This window comes from Meriones unguiculatus, chromosome 8 (assembly GCF_030254825.1).
Source record: "Meriones unguiculatus strain TT.TT164.6M chromosome 8, Bangor_MerUng_6.1, whole genome shotgun sequence".
Lineage (NCBI taxonomy): Eukaryota > Metazoa > Chordata > Mammalia > Rodentia > Muridae > Meriones > Meriones unguiculatus.
Window position 1 is genome coordinate 120,050,723 of NC_083356.1, and position 22,456 is coordinate 120,073,178.

Here is a 22,456-nt window from a genome sequence, read left to right on the forward strand (position 1 = left end):
GAACACAGACAGCTCCAGACAAGTCGCAGAGGCTGCCTCTGCAGCTACCGCAGTCCAAGTACTGGCTTTGGCTCGAAGTTCCTGGGAAGGGAACCCTTCCGTGCTGTCACTGGGAGAACTTGGTTTGTGGAGGGAGACAGGCTGTGTGTTCTCACAAGGCTCACCTTCTTTTTAGCATATCATACACTAACCATACTTCCAGTCCTTCATGAGAGGCTGTCCTTGGGGTGTACAAACGTCTCCCTTCTTGTAAAGTGGGAAAAGGACGCCTGCCTCGCACTGTCAATCTGCTTAGAAACAAGAAGTTTCTTTGAAGTCAGCACAAGGCCAGCAAGTTTATCAAGTCAAGAAAGACCAAAGGCAAAAAATGTTTTTTGAATGACTTTCAAAACCCAACTTTTTGATGGTCCTGTTCTCTCAACCTTAATGAACTATGGGAAGCTTCATGTTAGAACAATGCTCTCCCTTCTCAAGGGACACCATGATTCTGTATGACTGTACTGTTTTCTTAAGTTAGTGCCATTTTTGAAGTCTGAGGGTCACAAATGTCTAAACCTAAAACATGACCTCAATTGGAACAGCTATCTGCTTTCTATCAGCTTTCTCTGATGCCCAACTTCCTGGGACTCATAATGGCTTTTTGTTTTTTGTTTGTATAGATGGTTGTTTTTAAAAGAGGGTTCTGGAGAGCTAGACTTGTAATTTTCCTTTCACTGATGATGCTTATTTAGAATGGACAGAATGAGAAGGGATGGTGTTAAATGCAATCCTGAATTCTTCTCGTGAAATCGGCATGAACACACGTCTCTGGAGTTGTGCGGACAGAGTTCTCTGAGGGAGGCAAGCCAGCATTCTCACTCAGACTTCCCTTAAGGAGAAACTAATAACAGGAGATGATTTTATGTTTATCTCTTTTATGCATGACATGCAAGTGGGGGTCAGGTGACAACTTTTGAGAGTCTGTTCTCTTCCACCATGTGGGGCCTCCTAGGGATTAAACTCAAGACTGTCAGGCCTGCTAGCAAGCGCCTTTATCCACACTGAGCCATTTATCAGGCCAGATGCTGGCTTTGTTGTTGCTTTGAGATTTTCACTTATTTTATGTTACATTTGCTTGCATGTATGTCTGTGCACGACACATGTGCAGTGTCTATAGAGGCCAGAGGAGGGCATCAGATCCCTGGGACTATGGGTCACAGACAGTTGCGAGCCCCTGTGTGGGTACTGGGAACTGAATGAGGCCCTCTGGAGGAGCAGCCGTCTCTTCAGCCCCCTATAAGCTGTTTTGGAAACAGCTTCTCTTTCTGCTGCTCAAGGACAAGAAGGATCTTGCATGGACTCAGAACTGAGACTGATACTGTGAGGGCACTAGACAGTTAGGTTCTGTGGTTCTGGCAGTGTTGATTTGTTTTAGGAAGTGGTTTGTTAGGTGCCTGTTAAATCCCTTCCCAGCCAGCAGGATGGCCCACATCTTTAATACCAGAGGCCAGATGACTGACAGATCTCTGTGTGACCCAGGATCCAGAGGGGGGTGGGTGTGGGTGTGGGTGGGGCTAGCCTACATAGGAAACTCCAGGTCAGCCAGAGCTACATAGTGAGCCCTTGAATTAAAACAAACAAACAAAGAAAACAAAACAAAACAAAACAAAAAAACCCAAGTAAGCCAATCAAAGCGAGCAAAGGTAGGGTTGGTTCCCATGCACAGGTCCTACTCTCAGCAGAGGCACAGGCTCTGGGAAAGTGCAAGGTTTTCATTACAAACAACTGGAAAATTTACAGACCCAGAAAGATGGACTCAGGCTGTGCTTTAGGAAGTGACCAGTGAGGACTGCCAAAGGGATTTAACCCCATAGGAGTGATCCTTAGCTCGCTACCAGAAGCCATGCCCAGCAGCTAAGCCCTTCTGGGAGAAGGCATCAGTTCTCGGTTACAGACACCGAGAGGGTTACTGACGAGTGTATTTCACATGAAGTCCCAGGCATCGGGAAGCCTTTTAAAGAAAGTACTATGGAGTTTATTTTCACAAATGTAATAATGTTGAAACTGAAAGTTCAATCTGTGCACAACTCATAGCTATGACTTTAGGTCAAAAATTTCTAACAGGGAAATTCCAAGACGTGAGGAGAATTGTCAAAGTAAAACTAACACATGGACTTGTGGAGCAGAGAGTAAGCCTCAGAAGCCATCTGATCAGCCAGGCCGTGCCAGCCAACCCAAAAGCGTGGCTATCTAAATATGTCTCTCTATTTTTATGTACACCTGTATATGCAAGGAGAGCTGGCTCTCCCTGCTCAGACACCTGATCAGCTGGACCATGGCCAAATGACCCATGTGTTCCAGCTTTGTCGCTGTCTTCCTGGACCCCCCTTGTTCCACAGGACGGTCTGTCAAGAGCTGGGAGGCAGCCTCAGCTGCCAGAGAGTATAAGGAGTCTTCAAGGCCAAAGCCATGTGCTGCCTGGTTCCTTATAGAAAAAGCACACTGGCTCCTGTTCAGCAGAGCGAAATGAGGTACTGGCATCATCAAACAAGTAAAATTTATGTTAACCTGCGCTTGAGTCCAGCCCAGAGACTAATTGAATAAGTCAACATTTTCCTAAAGTGAAGGGACATAACTTGGTAAAAGAAAACAATTTCACAAAAGGCTTAACTGTCTTTTTGTGTAGTGCTGGGGATTGAACCCAGGGCCAGGGAAGTGCTCCACCATGCAGCTAAGCCCTAGCACAAAAAGTCTTAAGTTGTAACAAATCTCCTGTTTTCAGAATTTCCGGATGAGTGTGTGGTGATTACACTGACTAGCTCCTGACACAGAGCACACATATGGAAGCCAGCAGACTGATAAGGAAAAGGGGTGTGCCTGCCACGTGGGCCCCTATGGCCGCTGCCTCCCACCTCAGGAATAAGGATGTGTGGAGGGGGTTTGAGCTGTTTCACAGTGATGGTGTTCTTTTTACATGGTAATATGTAAATGGAAGGTAGTGTACACAGCACCAATGGCAACAAGGCCCAGAGAGGCGCCAATCCCCATGATGCTCTGCGCTTTCTAAAGGATATACGCAACACTTTAGGGAAAAACATCTTCAAACAGAGGGCCACAGGGAGGTCCTTCCTGTAGCAGGAACTTCCCTACCGAGGCTTCTTCCTGCCTTAGCTGGTTCCTTCCCCAACTCTCCCCTAGGTCCCGTCGGCTGTCGTTCTTGTGTAACACCTTAACCTCACCACTTGGTTCTGCCAGTCTTGCAGCAGACGCAGACAAGGCTGGCTGGTCTAACTGCGCACTCTGCTGTAGTTTGGAAATGCACAAGTTTGGCTCACTTGTGCTACTGGGAGCTACTGGTGGTCACAACAGCATTCCTGGCAGGCCCAGCACCTAGCAGGCTCTGTATTCTTGGCTTCTTGGAAGTGGTGATGGTTCTTCTCAACGCAGGACAGATTAATATCTGAGTGATGAAAGCATGCATGACAGCTGGAAAGCCCTCTCCCTTTGCCTCCATTGTCGGTGATCCTCCCCACTCAGGCACGAGCAGGCTAATCTGTGGCCACTTTTTATTTTTTATTTTTGCCTAGGCTGTTTGCCCTTCATATGTCCTTTGGTAAACAGAAATCGAAGCTACTCACCACACCATAGGAATATGTGTCACAGGTCTCAGACACGGGGAGGCTCTGGATAACTTCTGGAGCCATCCACGGGAACGTTCCCACCAGGGACATGTGTGTGGTGTGGTTATGGAAGCGAGAGGCACCGAAGTCACAGATCTGAGGACACAGGAACTGACATCAGCTTTCTACCCAGTGCTGAAGGAAGGCTGTCACAGACGTTTATCAGAAATGAACAACTGTCTTCAAACGAAAACAGTCTTACCTTCAGTACTCCGTCAGCAGCAATGACGACTAAAGGGAAACAGAAAGGAATTATAATAATCATTTTTGTTTGAATTACATCACATTGAAGAAAAGCACAGCTTTGTGTTTCCAATTTTGATATTACTACATTTCTAACTTCACCCATAACCCTAGGCTGAGGCAGGAAGACTACCATGAGTTTGAGTCAGGACTGGGCTATATAGCAAGAGCTAAACATGCCAGGGATAAATAATGATCCTGTTCCAAACACACACACACACATACACACACACACACACACACACATACACACACACACAGAGAGAGAGAGAGAGAGAGAGAGAGATAATTTTACATTATAAAAGCTAAAAAATATTTATTGAATTGAAAACTTTGTATAACAGAGATACCATTTTTAAAAAAGCTTCATTAATGAGATATTGCTCCAAATGGCTTTTAAGATCCTTACTTTGTACAAATGCAATGAGGGAAACAAAAAATACTGCAATAGGGTAGTTAAGAAAACAAAACTTTGATCTGGATTCTTCAGGCTGAGTGCCAGTACAACATTGAGGAAGTCATTGAATTATTACTTCACGATGTGTGTGTATGTATGAGTGTGTGAGAGTGTTTTTGTGTGCATGACTGTGTGTATATGTGTGTATGAGTGTGTGTGAATGTGTATGAGTGTGTGTGTGTATGTTTTTTCTTCCCAGTTGAGGAACCATTTCTTGAAAAGTGAAGACAGCATTCATTCTTTTATTCATATACAATGTGTTGTGCCTCTGCTGGGGTCAAAGGTTGCCATGGGCTCTCATGAGGTTTGTAGTCTCTCAGAGAGACCATTAAGCATCTGCAGTGAAGTGGGGGCAAAGCCATGATGAGAGAAGGAGAGTTATTAAGAACCAACCAAGAGGAACATCTAAGTCTGCAGAGGTTGGGTGAGGGTTCTGGCAGGAGTTGGTGCTTATACTAAGACCTGATGACAGGGAGAGGAGATAGGGGAGGAGGGGAAGCAGTTTGCCTATGAAACATTCAGGTGCAGGGTGAAGGCACAGGGATTCTGGAAGGCAGGAATCCAAGAAGAGGCCTTGTGAGAAAGGAAAGGCTGCAAAGAATTTGATGTAGAGGAACGACAGGAGCAAGATCATGGCCAGGGGCTGTATCACAGAGCAGAACAAGAGGCAAGGAGGGGGCTGTGCATGCCAGCGATTGTGGTCTGAGAGAGACATGGGCTGTCAGTGCTCAGACCGTGAGGAAGAATGGGAGTCCAGCGGGATGAATTGAGAAATATGTAGGCCACAGATCAGTGGGCCTGATGAGTAGCTGTATGTCGGCGAGAAGGACTCGCAGATGAAATCCAGAAACTTCTGGCTTCGGCAACTGGTATTTCACCCAGAAAGAACATGCAGGCAGGAGGGAGAAGATGAAGAGATCAGTTTGGATAGAATACATTTCAAGCTCATGGAAAGTATCTATGCAGGTACGCCTAGCAGACAGTTCCAAAGCTGACATGAATGTAGGCTTTTTATGGGAGTGGGAAGACAAAAGAGGAAGTTTGTTTAGGAAGCTACTCAGTGCCTTGAGCATGGTAGATCACCAGTATAGTAGCTATCACTAGTGGTTTTGGTGACTGGAGAAAGTACCCTGTGTGATCTAATACCTAAAATAGCCTCAAAGCAAACATGGGGTTGGGAGTAATGAGCAACATGCTTTTGCAAATAAAAATGTGAATAAATATTATTGTTGTATTCAGTTGTTCTTAAAATACTTCCCAATCTCTCTTTCTTGATGTAATATTAGCAAGTGCTAATAGTAACATTACAAACTTAACTTAATATGTGGGCTGGGGAGATGGTTCAGTGGTTAGAACTTGTCAGGAAAGCCTGGCGTCTCGGGCTGGATCCCGAAGACCATATAAAGGTAGAAGGAGAAAACTGACTCCACCAAGTTGTCCTCTGACTTTTAGAAGCACATCATAGCACATGCATGCACACAAATACACAACAGACACACGTACACACTAATACAGGTTTTAAAAAATATCCCATATATTTATTTATTTAGTGTGTGGGTGTGTGGGTATGGGGGGGTGCTCCCAGGCCATGGTATGCATGTGGAAGTCAGAACAGCTTGTGGAAGTTGGTTCTGTCCTCCAATCATGTGGTCTTTGGAGACTGAACTCAGGTTATCAAGCTTGGTGCCTTTATCTACTGAGCCATCTTGCCAGCCCATAACTAAAGTTTCCAAAAATATTACAGAAAACAAAGTCTCCCAGTAAAAAGAAATTGCCAAAGTCAGGCTAATATTCTTTTTTTTCTTTTTTTTATTAATCTAATATTCTTTTGATGTTAATTATACTCTCCTTCTTATTAACTACATAACTTGCAATATCTTTTAAATGAGGAATTCTCCATTGTCACATAGTTTTCATGCTAACTACATGGGTTTAAAAAAAATCAAATAACTTGAAATTAATAGCATGAACTGACATTTTAGTTACAAAGCTGCTACTTCCTACCTGATTAGAGATTATTTTCTAATGACTTCCTATTAGCCAGCTATACTTCACATGATTGTAGTTCCCGGAAGTATCTGTCTCAGAAGAGCCAAAGAGTAAGAGAGGGCAGAGGAGAGGGTGGGACAGTGAGCAGAGCCAGCTGACCAGGTTCAGGAGGCGACAGCCTGGATTCCGACAGTGGCAGCTGCCTACACCTTCCTGCCCTTCCTGTTCTCCACCTGTCAGAGCTCAGCCTGGAGGGCCTGGGTGTGAGCAGGGCACACGAGGCCCTGTCCAGGTTCCTCTCACCATTGCCAGCCATTCTAAGGACCACATTCTTGGTAAATTCAAGTTTTAGCTGCTGTGATCTTAAGATTTCTAAAAATAAATGCCTCTCCTTCTCCCTCCTGAGTACCACTGAAAGTGCAGAGATAAGTGATCGCAAGGGCTGCTCTCCTCCCAACCTTCTCTTCAGTGGCAAAGTCTGTGCTTCCTTCGAGAGCCCTCCTAAAGCTGACCAGCCCGACTGCCTTTCTGATAGCTCTGGCGTGATGTAATGGAAGAAGGTAGCGTAGCGTCTAATCCTGCATGCTATTTTAAAACACGTACTTTCCAAATGATAAATATAGGCTCATAAAGTATAGAAAGTACAGAAGAGGGGAAAGAAACCAGAAGGCTTTTGTGTTCTGAACCCTCAAGCACGCTGTTCGTCTTCTGGCCCTACTCCAGGTAATATGGGCACAACTGACCAAAAGATGCATAACACGTAATTCAGAAATAAAATTCAAAATTGCTGGCAGAAGGAAGCATCTAAAAATAAGATGCTTAAAATACCTGACTACACACTTTGACCTGGCAACGCCAATTTTAGAAAGAGATTCTAAGGAAATAATTAGAGGTGTGTTAAAAAACTTGGCCAAAAGGCATTAAACTAAACATTTCTTATTTTAGAAAAAAAAAAAAATGTAAGCAATCCAGTTGTCTCCATCCCGTGTTAGCGTCACATGGTAGAAAGCTAAGCAACTTCCTCGACTAACATACAGATTTTGGTATTTATGGACAGTGAAAATGTGTTCACTGTAGAGCATGAACCGAATTATAAAAGCAATGGAAAGCGCCATGCGGATTTTATTTGTGGGTGCGTGTACACGGCAGTAAAATGGTGAGGCTGAAAGGCTGACCACTTACCATTTCTTGACTTGAGATCTCTGTGGATCACCTTGACCGGAGCCTCCATGTGTAAGTAGTGCATTCCTTGTGTACAAGAGGGAGAGAGTCACATTAATAGTTTGCAATATTGCGTCAGTATGACCGTTCACAATTTTGCAAAAAAACCTATAGCCAAAAAAAAAATCTATATGTTCTGCTCTTCCATGCTTGATCACAGGAAAACTTCAAATGTCTACATTAGCAGCATTCTTTCCAGCTAAGCTGATACAGAGCTTTCCTGTGGGAGACCTCGTTTCTTACCGTGCCTAACAAGAGCACCATGATTTTCTGAAATGCATGAGAAGAGGACAGCAAAATGACTGTAACAGTCACCAAGCATCCCACTATCAACCGTGTGCTGTCCACCCAAGCCTAGGCTCCTGGGTGATAGCCACTGGGCACCATTACTCTTCTCCAAGGCTTGGAGGTGAGGATAGAATGGGGCGGGCACCTTGCTGGTGAGCAAAGGGGCTGCCATCCTCTAATAGATGTGCAATGCTTACAAAACAGTTTTCTCTCACAAGGACAACACCTCACGTTCACTCTGATATACTGACAATACGACTTAAGGCACTTTATGTACTGGGTGCATCAAATGTAAGTGATTTTATTATTTTAAATGAGAAATGATAGTCTAAGATATAGTTCATGGTTACCACCTTAAAAGTGTTCAGTCTTTTCTGTTTTAGGCAAAAGCAGAGAATATAGAGGAAATGCATTTTCTACAAGTCCTTCCTCTCATTTCTTGTATTTTTCTTTTTCAAAGAGTGGAAGAATCAGTCCTCCCTCGCATCAAATCAAACAGGACTCCCCCTTTTTGATGAGATGCCTGTGAAAGTAATTTATTAAGTACCCTATTTTTTGTAAAGTACATAGAACATTACATTTTCATAAAGGCAAATTTATTAATAGCTAGTCTTCCTCTACTACTCTGGTTATTATATGCCGAGAAATCAAAAGAACAAAGAAGTTAAGAAAAAAAGTCTTAACTCCCATCACATAATGATATCACTGAAAAGAGTCAAGCTAACAGAAGCATGAGTAACTTAGACGATCTTACACGATGTAACTGGGATAAAGGGTCTCATTTAATAGCAAGTTTTACATATGCAAACTGGAAAGTTCAATAGCTGCTACGTGTGTGGCACTTAATAGTCTACATGACTGACTTACAGTTATGGCTTCCTAGCATTAAAATCAAATTTCCGAATAATTTCCAGGTATAGTCTATCTGACTATGATTAGAAGCAAGAATAGCTCATTTTCATACTTGCTGACAAAGATTTCGAAAGGGAAGATCTGACTATACAATCTTAAAATACAGGCATTTTTCTACTGTGTCAGCCCGTCAGAAGAAAAGCCCCATACATTACTGGTACAGAGTGTATAGTATCTTTGTTTTTATTGCAAGCCATAGAAAAGGGCTGAAAAATATTGTCACCGGGTTTATCTATGTGAATTCTTTATAAGCTCTGATCTGGACCACGGTGGAGGGCTGGGAGAGCTTTGGACTGAGGCTAGATTTCTAATTGTTAGACTAAGGCACTCTGATTGTTCCTTGCTTACAATGGCAGATGTGCGTGCGCACACACTCCCGTCCCTCTTCCTTTCCCGGAGGAAGAGGATCCTCGCATCTCTGAGGGCTGTCAACAGAAGGACGTTGAGCAATGCCTACTTCCAAATGCATGAGTCAACTCTCAGGATGAATTATTCATTCTCTAATGTCTCAACATAGTATTGCTTCAGTGGCTTCAATCATGGTCAAACCAAAAGGTGCACAGGCTGAATTTGAAAGAGAATCAACGCGAGTCAAGCTTTCCTATTGAAAGTTTACACTTAGCTGCAGGCAAGAGGGTTGAAGCCAATCTTAAAGTATTGATTCCTTTTTCCTTTTACAGACAATCTGAAATAATTCCTACATATTATACACCACCTAGGATTATGGGTAAAAGGGCCTCATTTACTGAGGACAAACACTTGAGAATTTGTCTTTCAAATTCATTCTCTAATCGTGAAGAGGGATCTTATCAGCTGTGGACATGTACTCTTCTACCTTCCCTAGACTGCGCCTCTGCTTCCATGTTGCTTCTTAACTCTGCTCCTTCGCCTCCCTATTCTTCTAGAGTGGAGAAGCAGCTCTCTTGAGGAAGTGGAGAGAATGACAGTGGTATTCTGGAGCCAAGAGATCTGGCCCTTGGACAGGACCATGTGACAGAGGGCAGCGTGGGTGCTGCAGCGAGGAACCCGGAACGCCAAGGTGGAGAGGGCGTAGCTGGAGGCTGTCACTTGATTTGTTTGCTGTCTATCCATCCTAAGCACTATTAAGTAATAGCAGGAGTGTAATTAGCAGAGCACCCAAAACAGAACGTCAGTAAAGTGCTGTGAGGACTGTGTTTCCATCCGGGTAGGTGTTTCCACTGTGCTGCAGGCAAGTGCCAGCCTCAGCACATCACTTTGCCTACTCACAGGTGCTCCTTCTGTACTACAGACACTCACAGGTGCTCCTGCTGTACTATAGACACTCACAGGTGCTCCGTGTGTACTATAGACACTCACAGGTGCTCCTGCTGTACTATAGACACTCACAGGTGCTCCTGCTGTACTATGGGTACACAGAGAAGTGACAAGGTATTACGTGAAGCTTCTTCAGGAACATGGAGTGTTAAGACAAGGGTAAGGTGTCTGGCGCAGGGGTACACCATGCAGTTGGCCACCACAGCTCAAGAATTAACCTTCCCAAGCAAACATAGGGCTGCTTATTGCTAGCTCATAGATGGCGAGTGGCAGCGTTAGCTTAAAACTCAATTTGCTCCCTTTCCCTTTTCCTGTTTGAGGAATTTGGCAGGCACTGGTGAGACTTCCAGCATTTGAGATAACCCCCCACAGAACAGGCTCCTGCTGAAGTCACTTCTGTCACGAAAGCAAAACATAAGCTGCTCCCTTATCTAACACTAGGCAACACTCTCTAGTTCCTTTGTAAAGAAATGTCTGCAGGAGGAGAGCCAACTGCCCAGGTAAAGTGCCAAGCACACACTGCCTAGAGGATCCCAGAAAACCGCCATGACGACCGCAGCCATTATATAGATAAAGCTGCTTCCAAGGTGATTCCAACAGTTCTGAAGAAAACCTCAAACTTCTCCGGTAGGAAAGTGCAAAACAAGAGGAAAGTTAATAGAACCTGAAATGCTTTAGAGAGCATTAATCTATGCAGGAATTTCTGGGGAGGGAGAAGAATCAGGAACCTGGCTTGGGATTGTAGCTACTTAAAATATTTTAGTTTCCAGGGTAACATTCAGGTTCCATTACATATAAAATAAAATCTGAACTACTCTCCATGCAGGTCAGTGGTTACTATTTTAGCACATTATTATGTTTTCAAAACAAGAATGACCAATCTTATCATAGTTACATTTTTAGAGACACCCAGAGAGACTTTCAAAACTTTCAGGAACACAATTTTTCCACTTAATATGGCAAGTGAGTTTGTTAATTACCATGTCACAAAGCAGAGCAAAAATCTCTGCCCTGAAGCTTACTGACTTTGTGAAACCTGATTTTAGGGAAAAAAGAAATGAAGAAAACAGAAAAAGACAAAGGGGATTCAGCAATGGAAAGGCAATGACTTACAATATCGTCTGTACAGGGAGTTGAAAGGCTTTGCTCTATTTGATCTGCAAAAAGAATATCTACAGACGTAGAATGGAAACCATGCAACCTAATACCCCAGGTCAGGGTGGAAAGACACTGGCCGCCTCTGCAGGTGTCCAACAAGTAGCGTTACCTTTGGCGACGTCGGTGGCCCAGGTCATGATGTGGGCCATGTCCATCTCCTCACTTCTGTTGCTGTTAATGTAATCATACAGGGATCCCAGGGATGCATATTCTGTTTTAAAAGGAAGAAGCAACACTTAGAGCTCTGCCTCAGAAACGAGACTCTGAATTTTCACTGAGAAAACATGTCAAAGGGCCTAACGAGAGATTATATTAAGATTGTGTAAGAGTCACCCTGGTCATGGTTACTCTTCACACTAATAGAAGAGCGACTAAAGCGATTGATTTTATTCTTTTTTTTCCAACTTATGTATTTTTATCTCTTTCTTGCCTGAGTAGCCTGTCTGGAGCCTTAGTATGATGCTGGATAAATGTGGTAAGAACAGAATTCATCTTGTGCCCAGCCTTGAGGGAAACTGAGCTTTTCAATCATTAAGTAATGATGTTAACTGCAGACTTCTGTAGATGTTATTTATTCAAAGAAATAATCTTTTTTTTTTTCTGAGGAGATTTATCATTATCAATAGATGTCATAGGCGCTCAAGTACTTTCTCTAAGGACTGAGGATATAGCTTGGTGACAGGGTCCTCTGCTAGTTTGCCTGAGGCCCTGTGTTCAATCCCTAATACCACAAAAAACAAACAAACAAAAACAGTCACACTGAAACAACAATCAAACCCTTCTTCTGCATCTTTTGAAATGGTCATATTTTAAGTTTTTGTCTCTTGTTCTATTACCTGTCATTGTACCTTATACGATTTCAGATGTTAAGCCAACACCTTGCATTTCTGGAAAAAAATCCCATTCGTCATGGAGAACAGTCTTTTAATATTGTTATTTTTTTAATTTAATTAAAATAAAATTAGATCATTTTCTCTCTCACCTCCCTTCTACCCCTCTCATGTCTGGCCTTCTTCAAACTCCTAGCTCTCTCTTCTTTAACTTACACTGTTGTTACATATACGTATAAATGAACAAACATATAAACACAAGCTGCTGGGTCCTTTCAGGGCTGCCTGGATTTTATGTTTCTAGAGCTGAGCATTCCATGCTGGCTCATCCAAGAGGAATTCTCCCTCCATCGGCAGTTGTTAACCGCCTGTAGCTCTTCATCTATGGGTTTGGTTAGTGAGATTTCTACCTTGGGGTGCCTACTGTTGTTGGAATTGTTCAGGTCTTGCTAGACAGCCCTGTGGTGGAGTATAATCACCTCATGTATGGCTGGATTCTGTGTGATAATATGGTTACAAAGTTTGTATTGCATGCATGAGGGAAACTGACTTGTAGTTTCTTTGTGTGTGGCTTCGGTGTGGGAATGATACTGACTTTACAGCCCAACCGACCTCTCTCTTCAGAAAGAGCCTGGGAAAGAAGAGCTGATATTCCTTCCTCTAGAAACAACTGACAAACATCTTTTCTATATGGAAATATTTTCAACTATTAATTAAGTTTTTCTTATACAGAGAGCCAGATTTTTTGAGTGAATTTTGTTGTTTTATTTTGTCTATTTGAGACAGGATCTCAGGTAGTCCAGGCTAGACTCAGGCTTGCTATGTAGCTGAAGCTGGCCTTGAACTCCTGACACCCTTGCTTGCACCTCTAAGGGCTGGTATCATTACAAAGGTCCAGCTGTTGAGTCAGTTTAGATCAGAGCGTCACTTTAGGAGATGGCTGACTGCATACACGCCAACTAATTTATTAGCACAGCTGCTCACGCCACACACTGAGCTCTTCTGAGGATCCTTTAGGAATCACAGCACTTCTTCTCTCCATCTGGGACTTGGCCAATGCCCATCTTCTTTTTTCTTAGCCAGTCTTGCTAAAGATTCATCAATCTTATTGAATGTTTAAAAACCAAGCCTTTTGTAGATTTTTTTCTTCTCTGCCATTTCACTCTTCTCTTTTACTGCCCCTGTTCTAACATTTCACCCTTTCTTTTCCATGGGTTACTTTGGTCCTATTTGATTCCTTTTTTTTTTTTTTTTTTTTTTTTTTTTTTTTTTAATACTGTGTTTTAAATACTGTCTCTTCAGGATGAAGATGCTGTGTGACTAAGATCAAACTTGCTTTCTTATGGTATAGCTTTGGGAGACTGCACACTCCCTGCTCAGTGCTATGTTCTCTATTCTGGCATGTTTTCATTTTATTTTCTTCTACTTCAAACCTTTAAGGATCCACTGTGATTTCTTTTGGGTCTAGAAGAATGTTATTTGCAAAGACTTGGTGCTTTTCACCAAGGGCTTTGGTCACTCACTTCTAATATAATTCAACTGGGTTGGAGACCATGCATTATAATGCATTGGAGAACATATTAATAGGCATAAGGAATATATACAAAATAGTTATATCAATTGTTTTTGACACAATGAATATTATTTAATGGCCTCACGTATGCTGTACTCTGACAAATGCCCTTGTCAGATGGTGTACATATGTGAGTTAGGGAGAATTAGCTGAGAATGGTCTTCAACTTGTCTCTACCTCTGCCAATTCTGTTTAGTTATTTCCTACTTATTGAAAGAAAGATTGAAAATAATTGGTGTTGAATTGGTAGAGCTATTACAGACCTCTAGTATACTGACCCCTTTATCATCACAAAACGGCCTTCCTTTTTTTCTAGTATCATATCAAGTCTATTTTTTGTGAAGGTAGTATAGAAAAACCTGTTTTTTTTTAATTTTTATTATTAGTTACATTTTATTAACTCTGTATCTCAGCTGTATCCTGCTCCCTCATTCCCTCCCAATCCCACCCTCCCTCCCTCATCTCCTCCCTGCCCCTTTCATCTGTCCCAGTTTTCTAATGGGTATTATTAGCATAGAGTATCCCTCGCTTTCCTCTTATTTTCAGCCTGTCTGTGCCTTCGACTCTAAGATTTGTGTATTGTAGCCAGTGTACACTTTAGCCCTGCTGTGTCATCCTACCTGAGAAATGTCTGCCTTTTGACTGGAATATTAAGAATGCCCATATTTGACGTAATTAATGACGTAACTGGGTTGACGTCTGCCATCTTCTTTTCTTTATGTCGCCCGTCCTCAGCCAGATGTTCCCTATTTACTGTATCCTAATATGTCATCTTAACTCCTTGATATTTTAGAGATTTACTTTCAAGACTGCGTGTGTGTATGTGCACACGCACCCGTGTGTAGATAATGTATGCACGAAGAGGCCAAAGGGGAGAGACACACCCTAGAGCTGGGGCTGAAGTTGCAAGCAGTTATGAGCCGCCAGTCGAAGGTGCTGGGAGCTGACCTCACATCCTCCGCGAGAGCGGTATGTACGGTCTTTTCATCTAGGCTCCCATCTTGTATCCTCGGCAGGCTCCAAGCTCTCAGGCTGGCTTCAAGTTCATAGAGATCTGCCTCCTAGCCTCTTGAGTGCTGGGATGACAGGCGTGTGTCAGCAGACCAGCTCTTGGCCGCTGAACCCGCTCTACAGCCCTCTTGATTTCTTCTTTAAATAAGTTCCCCATATACAGCTCGGGCTGGTCCCAGATTTACAATGGTGTGCCTCAGTTTCCTGTGCACTAGGCTTACAGATTCCTGCCGCCCCCGATCAACGTGTTTTTAATTTCTTGAATGACTTTTTTTTGTGGTGACTCAAACAATGATAAAACACATTTTATAGCGCAGCAATTTCAGAATGCTACTCTAAAATATAAAGTCCTTTATATGCTTCCACTATGACTATTTCTCCCTGATCCTTTATAGTATTATTGTAATATGTTAAATCTGTACAAATCTCAATAAAACATTTATTGCTCTATAAACTTGTTTTTAAACATGTTATGGGAGAGAAATGAAAATGTAGTTAAACAATCTTTTATATCAAGTCACATTTTTACCATTTCTCCTACTCGTGAATTCTTTCCTTAAGTTTTTTATTGCTGAGTGTCTTATTTAAGCTGAAAGGACTCCCTTTAATACTGATTTCATTGATTGTTTGTTTTCATACTAGGGCTCACACTGATGGCCTTTGTGCTAACTACATGTTCTAAGCTATTCCCCAAGTCTGGCTGTTTCTTGTAAAGCAGATATACCTGCTATAAATTCACTCATTCTCTGTCCAAGAACATCTTTAGTTATTTCATCATTAAAACCTCGTTCCTTTTCTTGATATAGTCTTTTCTTTCAGTAGATACCATTTCAGTAGTACCATTTCATTGCTCCCCCATGACCTCCTAAATATGAGCAGTCTTAACCTTTTGGTTAGGATAAAAAGTCATCACTGATCATACTGTCCTTTATATGTACATGAGCTGTTTCCCCCTTACTGCATCCAGAATTGTCACTTTGGCTAATCAATGGTTTGACCATAATTTGGGTATGAGCTCTTTTGCAGTACACATCAGATAGCTTTAAATCCGTGGTAGCAAGACCAACATCCTTAACTACTCTACCAAGGAAGTGACCTTTTCTACCTTTTGGGGCATCTCCTTGGGAACTAAAGACTCACCATAAGTCCATATAGTTCCCTGCCTGTCAAATCACTTAATGTATCTCTAGCCGGAAGTTTACTGAACTTCAGTCTAAGTATTTGTTTTAATTCTTTGTGTGTGAGAGAGTAAAGCTCATGATTTCATTGTCTTCATAACAAAAATCAGCTCAGAACTGGATTGCTTGGCCCTTTCTTGTCTCATTGCCTTCCAGGTCAGAACGCTCACATTTCTTACTCGCCACCCTTCTCTCAGATCTGCAGCTGGGCTCAACACACTCAGCACAATCGTCTCTGTAACTTTAGCCTCTCTGTGGAAAGTAGGCTTAGTCTGACCTCGGCAGCCACTCTTTCCCGGGGAAAAGGAGAATCCTTGCCCTTCTTGTACCGTGTCCCTTTGCGGGGTCCCTGCTCTCCACACGTCTTGCAGAATGTCTGGTGGGTATTAGAAATGTCCACCATGTTCCCAGGAGCCACAGCAGCACAGACACCATTGTTTTAATTCCTTCTAAAAAGTCATTGACATATTAAGCAAATATTCCCTTTGATTTATAAGGTGCTTTTCCCTGTCTGAGTTTTATGGTAATGATAGCAGGCACTGAAAATGCAAATACAGACAGTCATCCCTTGGAATCCTCAGGGGATTGAGTCCTCCCATCCACGTACTAAAATCTCCGGATGCTTAGGCCTCTTCTATAAAATAACACAGGGTATAAATATGTATGTAATCCTTCCCCACATTGTTCTGTAAACAAATGTGTTTTTTAAATTGATATATCTTAAAATTTCAGATGGTGTGAAAACTGACACACATTCCTTAGAAAACCCACTTTGATTATGGTCTCTTCTCGCTGGTCATATGCAATATGGCAGTTTCTGCACTACCTTGCCACACTGAACAACAGCAACAGCAAGCCATGGGCTCCCGTCAGTTACCAGGGTCACAGAAGGAGCCTCGCAAAGTCTGCAGTGTCCTGTGTTGCTAAGCTCTGATGTTCAACAGGCTTGGTGTACTAAATGCACTTTAGCTTTCGATCCTGGCAATTTATGGTGGGTTTATGGACGCAGGAGCCCACTGTAGGTAGAGGAGTACCTGTACTTAGAATCAGCCCTAGATACCCAAACTAGCAAATACAATGTAGGCGCTCTGCAGATAGTAGTTATATTATATTGCTTTCCATCACCAACCCCCTTCCATCTGCTCTCTTTCTAGCCTCAGTTGGTTAAATCCATGAATGGAGAACATTTGCATATGGACGGCCCAGCATACTATTGTTGAAACAAATATCACTATCATGAAATTTCTTTATAATAGAGTACCATCAATATAAACCTTAGTTTAGATTATGACCAGCAGAACAAATGAATTTGGGCAAATGTCTGCAATCTGTTATAAATGTGACACTTGTCTTTAATTGGCTAGTAAGAAGGACCAGCCAATATCAGAACATGCAAATTAGATGTATCTGTAATTAAAGTAAATCAGGATCAAGTTGAAGGAGATGAGTTTGGTACTTAGCGTGTGCTTTGGTTGAATCGAATGAGGACTTGGGCCTGGTGATAAGCTACGTAGCACTAGCATATCCTCTTGCTGCAATAGGATGAAGTAATATAGACACATGATAAACAAGGGGTGGAATCAGACATTGAGCCCAAAGCTGCAACTCTCTGTACTTCTGGGATCCTAAATCATGCTTCCTCTGGAACACACGGGGACCAAGTGTGGCACCCTTCCATCACTCTTGAACTACTAGACCCTTCAATGGAATGGTCCTCTGATACGGCTTGCTATAAAAGAGCCATTTGGTCTAGTATCAAATCACTCTGTTTTCCTGTCCCAGAGATTTACAAATATCAGAGCATTAAGAGGTTTCTAAGGACCAAAGAAAATCATTATTGTGTCTTTTCTTTTGACCTTGGCATCCAAGTTTCTAGTTATTCCACTGCTTTATGGATCTGGGGAAGATGTTCATTTCTCCTTAAAGGAAAAAATTGACAGCTGCCTGTTAGATAATTTCTAAGTTCTACAGAGTTCCCTCATAAGGAGTTCTGTAAGTCTATGATGAAACTTCCCACAAATATACATGCAGAAGCATGCACATATGCACACATGCTCTCCCAGACAGCATCACTGGGACCCCTTCACGTGCATCAGGTAACTCAGAAGGAATTGCAGTGATTTATCTATGGAGCTTTGTCAGAGTCTGGACAAGATCTCACATCTTCCAGTTTGCATTCCAGTGCTTTGCCACTCCAGTGATAAATCATTCTTTCAAGTACAAGTGACAGCAGCTGCCTGCCCTTTTCAAGGAAAAAAAAAAAAATCTCAAACTGAATGAACTCAGGCCATTCAAACTTCTTCCCTCGGAGTCTCCAACATTTGAAACAGATCACGAGCCTCACACAATTGATGTGTTAGCCCTCAACATGGCACGGCTGGCACACGCACTGGTTACCCACACACTGACTGAATACTACAGAAGGTTGGCTTAACTGGCTTGAAAAAACAAATGATTAGCTGAAATTCAATCTCTGGGCATAAAAAAGCATATTAGAGTGACATGTTTTCAAGCAACAAAACTGGTTAAGTAATCTCTTCAATGATCAACCTCACAGGTTCAGTAAGACAGCTGGAAATGTACAGTGTGCTATTCTGTCATAATTCCAAACTTAAAGAAGTATTTAATGTTAGCTGTTGCTTACTTATTGTCTTTCAGATATAAAAACATAAGGGAACCAAAGAATTTGACTAGGTAAGGCTATAAGAAGAAATGCCTGCTGAAGGGAGACAAAGAATTTTTCCTGGCTAATCAGATAAGCAAGAAAATGAAACCAAACTGCCTCAGACTGATTTGGATTCTTTCTATCAGATGCAATGGCTCTGGCTACTGTGCTAGCTTACCACCCTTCTTGCTTTCCTGGGCACTGACAGTAAAACCGTGGAAAGGGATTCACATCTCTTCTTTATCCTCACCTCAGGAACCTGGAAAAACTCCCTGAGTAACCTTGGGCTAGTTTGCTTGTTTGTTTGTTTGTTCAGTCACAACCTAGAGTTATTTGGGAAGAGGAATCTCAATTGAGAAAATGCCCCAATCAGATTGTAGGTAGGCACATCTGTAGGGAATTTTCTTAATGCCTGATGTGGGTAGGCTTAGCCCACAGCTGGGACAGTGCCACCCTTGGCAGGTTGTCATAGGCTGTATAAGAAAGTGACCTGAGCAAGCAAGGAGGACCAAAGCAAACGGCACCCTTCTATTCATTGGCCCTGGTTCAAGTGAGGCTCAGGAAACTGGATTCTGATCTGTACCGGGACCTTAACTAGTCAAAAGTAAATGTGATGCCCTTGGAAGGGAGCTGAAGGGCAACTGAGTCAGAGAAAAACTTAACATTGAATCAGAAACATGACACCCAGGGTGAGGCATGGTTTACTCATAATAGTCGAACTTACCCTGGAGTTTGCACATTATAGGGCACACAGGTTCAAGACAGATATTGCCAAGACAACAGACTGCAAACTGAGGGATTCAAATCCCTCCATGTAATAAGAATGTACAAACTGCTATTCAAGAGCAGAGGGTATCACACTACCAGAGGAAGACATAAGAGCCACCTGTTCCTGTGGAGAACCAGTGACCCTTCCAAAACCTGGCTTTCAGGCAGGAGGAGCCCTGGAAAATCCTGGGAAAGGATTTATGCCCCTCTGGGTCTGCTGCCAGCTGGGTGGCCATGTGGCAAAGGCACTTAACTTAGAGTTTCAGTTTCTGTCTTACAAAATTAGAATTACTTTGTTTACCTTGCAGGGTTTTTTTTATAAGAACTTTATAAGCACCCAGTACAGTTCTTTCTGTTTTGGGTGTTTTGTTGTTTTTCTCTAAAAACAATCCAACTCCTTCCCATTATAGTGCAAGAAAACAGGGTAAATGCCTTACTGTTTTCTTATTGGGGTTTCGTGGCAGTCAAAGAGTTGCCATGATAAGCGAACTGATCAAAGTTATTTACTGTAAAATCCAACATTACAGTTACAGTGGGCCTAACATGCCTCACTAGGATGTACAAATGTAAGTAGAAAATGTCTTAAAATATATGTCTCTGTAGTTTCTTATGGCAAAATTTTCCATGTGCTCATTTTTCAGAAAGGCCGTTTCCATCAGCTAAAAAGTTCTGCTCAAAATTACGTGGTATTAGCTCAAGGTCACTATTAGTGCAAATCACCAGACCTGAAAAATACGGTCCTCGCATCAGAGACCTGAATAGAGAGCTCTAAGGGGATTAGAACACACTGCAAGAGTTACAACATGAACGGCTCAAGAAATCTTAATTTATAAAAGGTCACAGAGTTACAAAAAACATCTCTCACTTCAACTAATTAAATGAAATTTTAGTTAACCGGCACCTTACGTATTGGCATTGCAGCTGCAGGTGCATCTGAGCAACATCTACACAGGTCTAATTAGCTCAATTAAACATGGGTAGAGGTGAAAGCACCATTCTTAATTATATTGATATAATCAGTTTTATTAATGCTTTATGGCAACAGAAGTGACGCCTGACAGTAGGGCACAAACCGCAGCAGAACCGAACAGTCAGCCTTTGCGCCTAGGAAGGAGTGGGAAGCCAGGCCGCCAGGAAGGACGGCAGTCCAACGGGGAGTCCCTACCTGTGACGATGCCATAGTTGGGAGGTTCCAGGATGACTCCGTAGAACTGGATGATGTTCCTGTGACTCAGCACGCTCAGGATCTCTGCCTGTACGAAGATCAAATGCAAAGCTGCGTAAGGTGTCACGTGTAAGACGAGTCTCACTGCGTGGGCCTCACAGTCACTTCTCCTTCACTTAACATTTACAAAGACATTTGCATGCTCAACAGGATGTGCCGGGGACAAGACTTCCTGCAGACGCATGCTCAAAAGTCTAACACTTTCTAAAAAGTCTCAACTACTCATTAGTCTGTGTGGCGACGGCGCAGGATGAAGTAGACAGCGTATTTATTTTCACTGAAAGCCCTTCTTGGTAGTCACATATGTTTTTTCTGTATAAGAGCAAACCTGGGCTTTCATCAGTTGAGCGAATCAAAGCTAAGCTAGAGGTATTGAAGCACTAAGTCAGCAGTTCTCAACCTTCCTAACGCTGAGACCCCTTTAACACAGTGCTGTGGTGACCCCAACCATAAAATTAGTTTGTTGCTATTTCATAAGTATAATTTTGCTACTGTTATGAATCATAATATAAATATGTGATATGCAGGATATCTGATGTGTGACCCCCAGGTGGAGAACCACTGCACGAATGGAACAGATTCACTTACATTCTGTTATTCATATCATCCCCCTTTATGGCGATTTTCTGATAAGTAATTAGAAATACATTATTCCTGTCCTTCCATGTAAACACAGAAAGGGAGATTCCTGATGTCCGCTGGAGGCCATATTGGTACAGTTTGAAATATGTTAATACTAGAAAGCTTTCCAAGAATGGCATGACAAAAAATAAGTTATATTTATTAAACTTGTCAAGCACTCCTCCATGGCCTCTGTATTGGTTCCTGCCACCAGGTTCCTGTCCTGCTTGAGTTCCTGCCTGCCTGACTTCTCTGAGTGATGGAAGCTGAAATAAACTCTTCCCAGGTTGTTTTGGTCATGGCATTTAATCACAGCAAAAGTAACCCCAAGTAACCCGAGATTGTGAGTTATTTCTGTGATAGAACTGACCACGCTGTCTTGTGGATGTGTGTGGAGGGACTCTGGAGCTTTGGGCAAGAGAAACCATTAAGTGTTCAATGTTTTACGAGAGTCTGGAAGACGGAAATGTTGAGGGCAATATGGAGGATGGGGGCCTGGCTTATGAAGTCTCAAAGGAAAGTTTAAAGACTTCTAGGGCCATTTGTTATTTTGCATTAGAATTCTGTGATTCTAGTAGCCGGGGCTGAGGGGTTGGCTGTGGTTAAGACACTGTGTATATAAACCACATACACTAAGATCTCATTACTATCTAGGAATAAGCTGGCTAATCAAGAAATTTAAAACATAAGGAGGCATAAGTTAAATATACAAAAAAGATTTAATATTTTAAGTGTACAGTATACTGTTGGCAACCAGAAAATGGACTTTTAGTTCTCCCACCCAGAAAGGGGATACCAAGAAGAACATCAGAAAAGGCCCTATGAATTAGTGGGGGGGCTGCTACACATTTATTCTCATAAAGTAAGAGTTGCTACCTCATTAAAAACACCCTCTGCAACTAGTAATGGGGCAGAAAACAGAGGTTTGGGGGCTGGCATGGAGTTAACACAGACAAGAATAAAATACCAGACAATTGGTATTGGCTTCAGCAGTCAGTCTCTTCTTTTACCTAAGGTACTTGGAAGGGTAACTTGGGCCAGATTTCAAAAGAATGACTGTCTAGCCATGCAGGTTGAAATTTATGCTCTACCGCTTCACTGTTGACTTAAACCTTGGGTAGACAGGGTCTGATGGCTGCGCCTCAGCTCAGTCGCTGTCCAAGACAAACAAGCACCTCCGCTGGAGCGTTCTTGCTCACCTCTCGTCCTCTGAGCATGCCTTGCACCTGAAGTGAACCTTTCAGGCACTTGTACTGAAAACCTAACTGCTCACTGCTGGTGAGGTCACGGTCATGGGAGGAGAGTCATCAGTCACCAATTTACCAAACCAGCATAATCCCTAACAACCATCTAGAAGCACTT

General features: G+C 42.5%; 1 protein-coding gene across 3 annotated transcripts in view; it reads right to left on the bottom strand.

Annotated features, from left to right (window-relative positions):
• The window catches only part of Map3k20 (mitogen-activated protein kinase kinase kinase 20), a 146,286-nt gene that overhangs the window by 66,508 nt on the left and 57,322 nt on the right, over positions 1-22,456 (bottom strand). For all 3 annotated transcript variants that reach the window (XM_021646985.2, XM_021646986.2, XM_021646987.2), the window contains exons 3-7: positions 20,414-20,501; positions 11,333-11,434; positions 7,531-7,596; positions 3,862-3,890; positions 3,618-3,755 (exon numbers count right to left, since the gene is read on the bottom strand). In XM_021646985.2, coding sequence (XP_021502660.1) covers positions 3,618-3,755; positions 3,862-3,890; positions 7,531-7,596; positions 11,333-11,434; positions 20,414-20,501 — 423 coding nt within the window. The remainder of the gene's footprint in view (positions 1-3,617; positions 3,756-3,861; positions 3,891-7,530; positions 7,597-11,332; positions 11,435-20,413; positions 20,502-22,456) is intronic.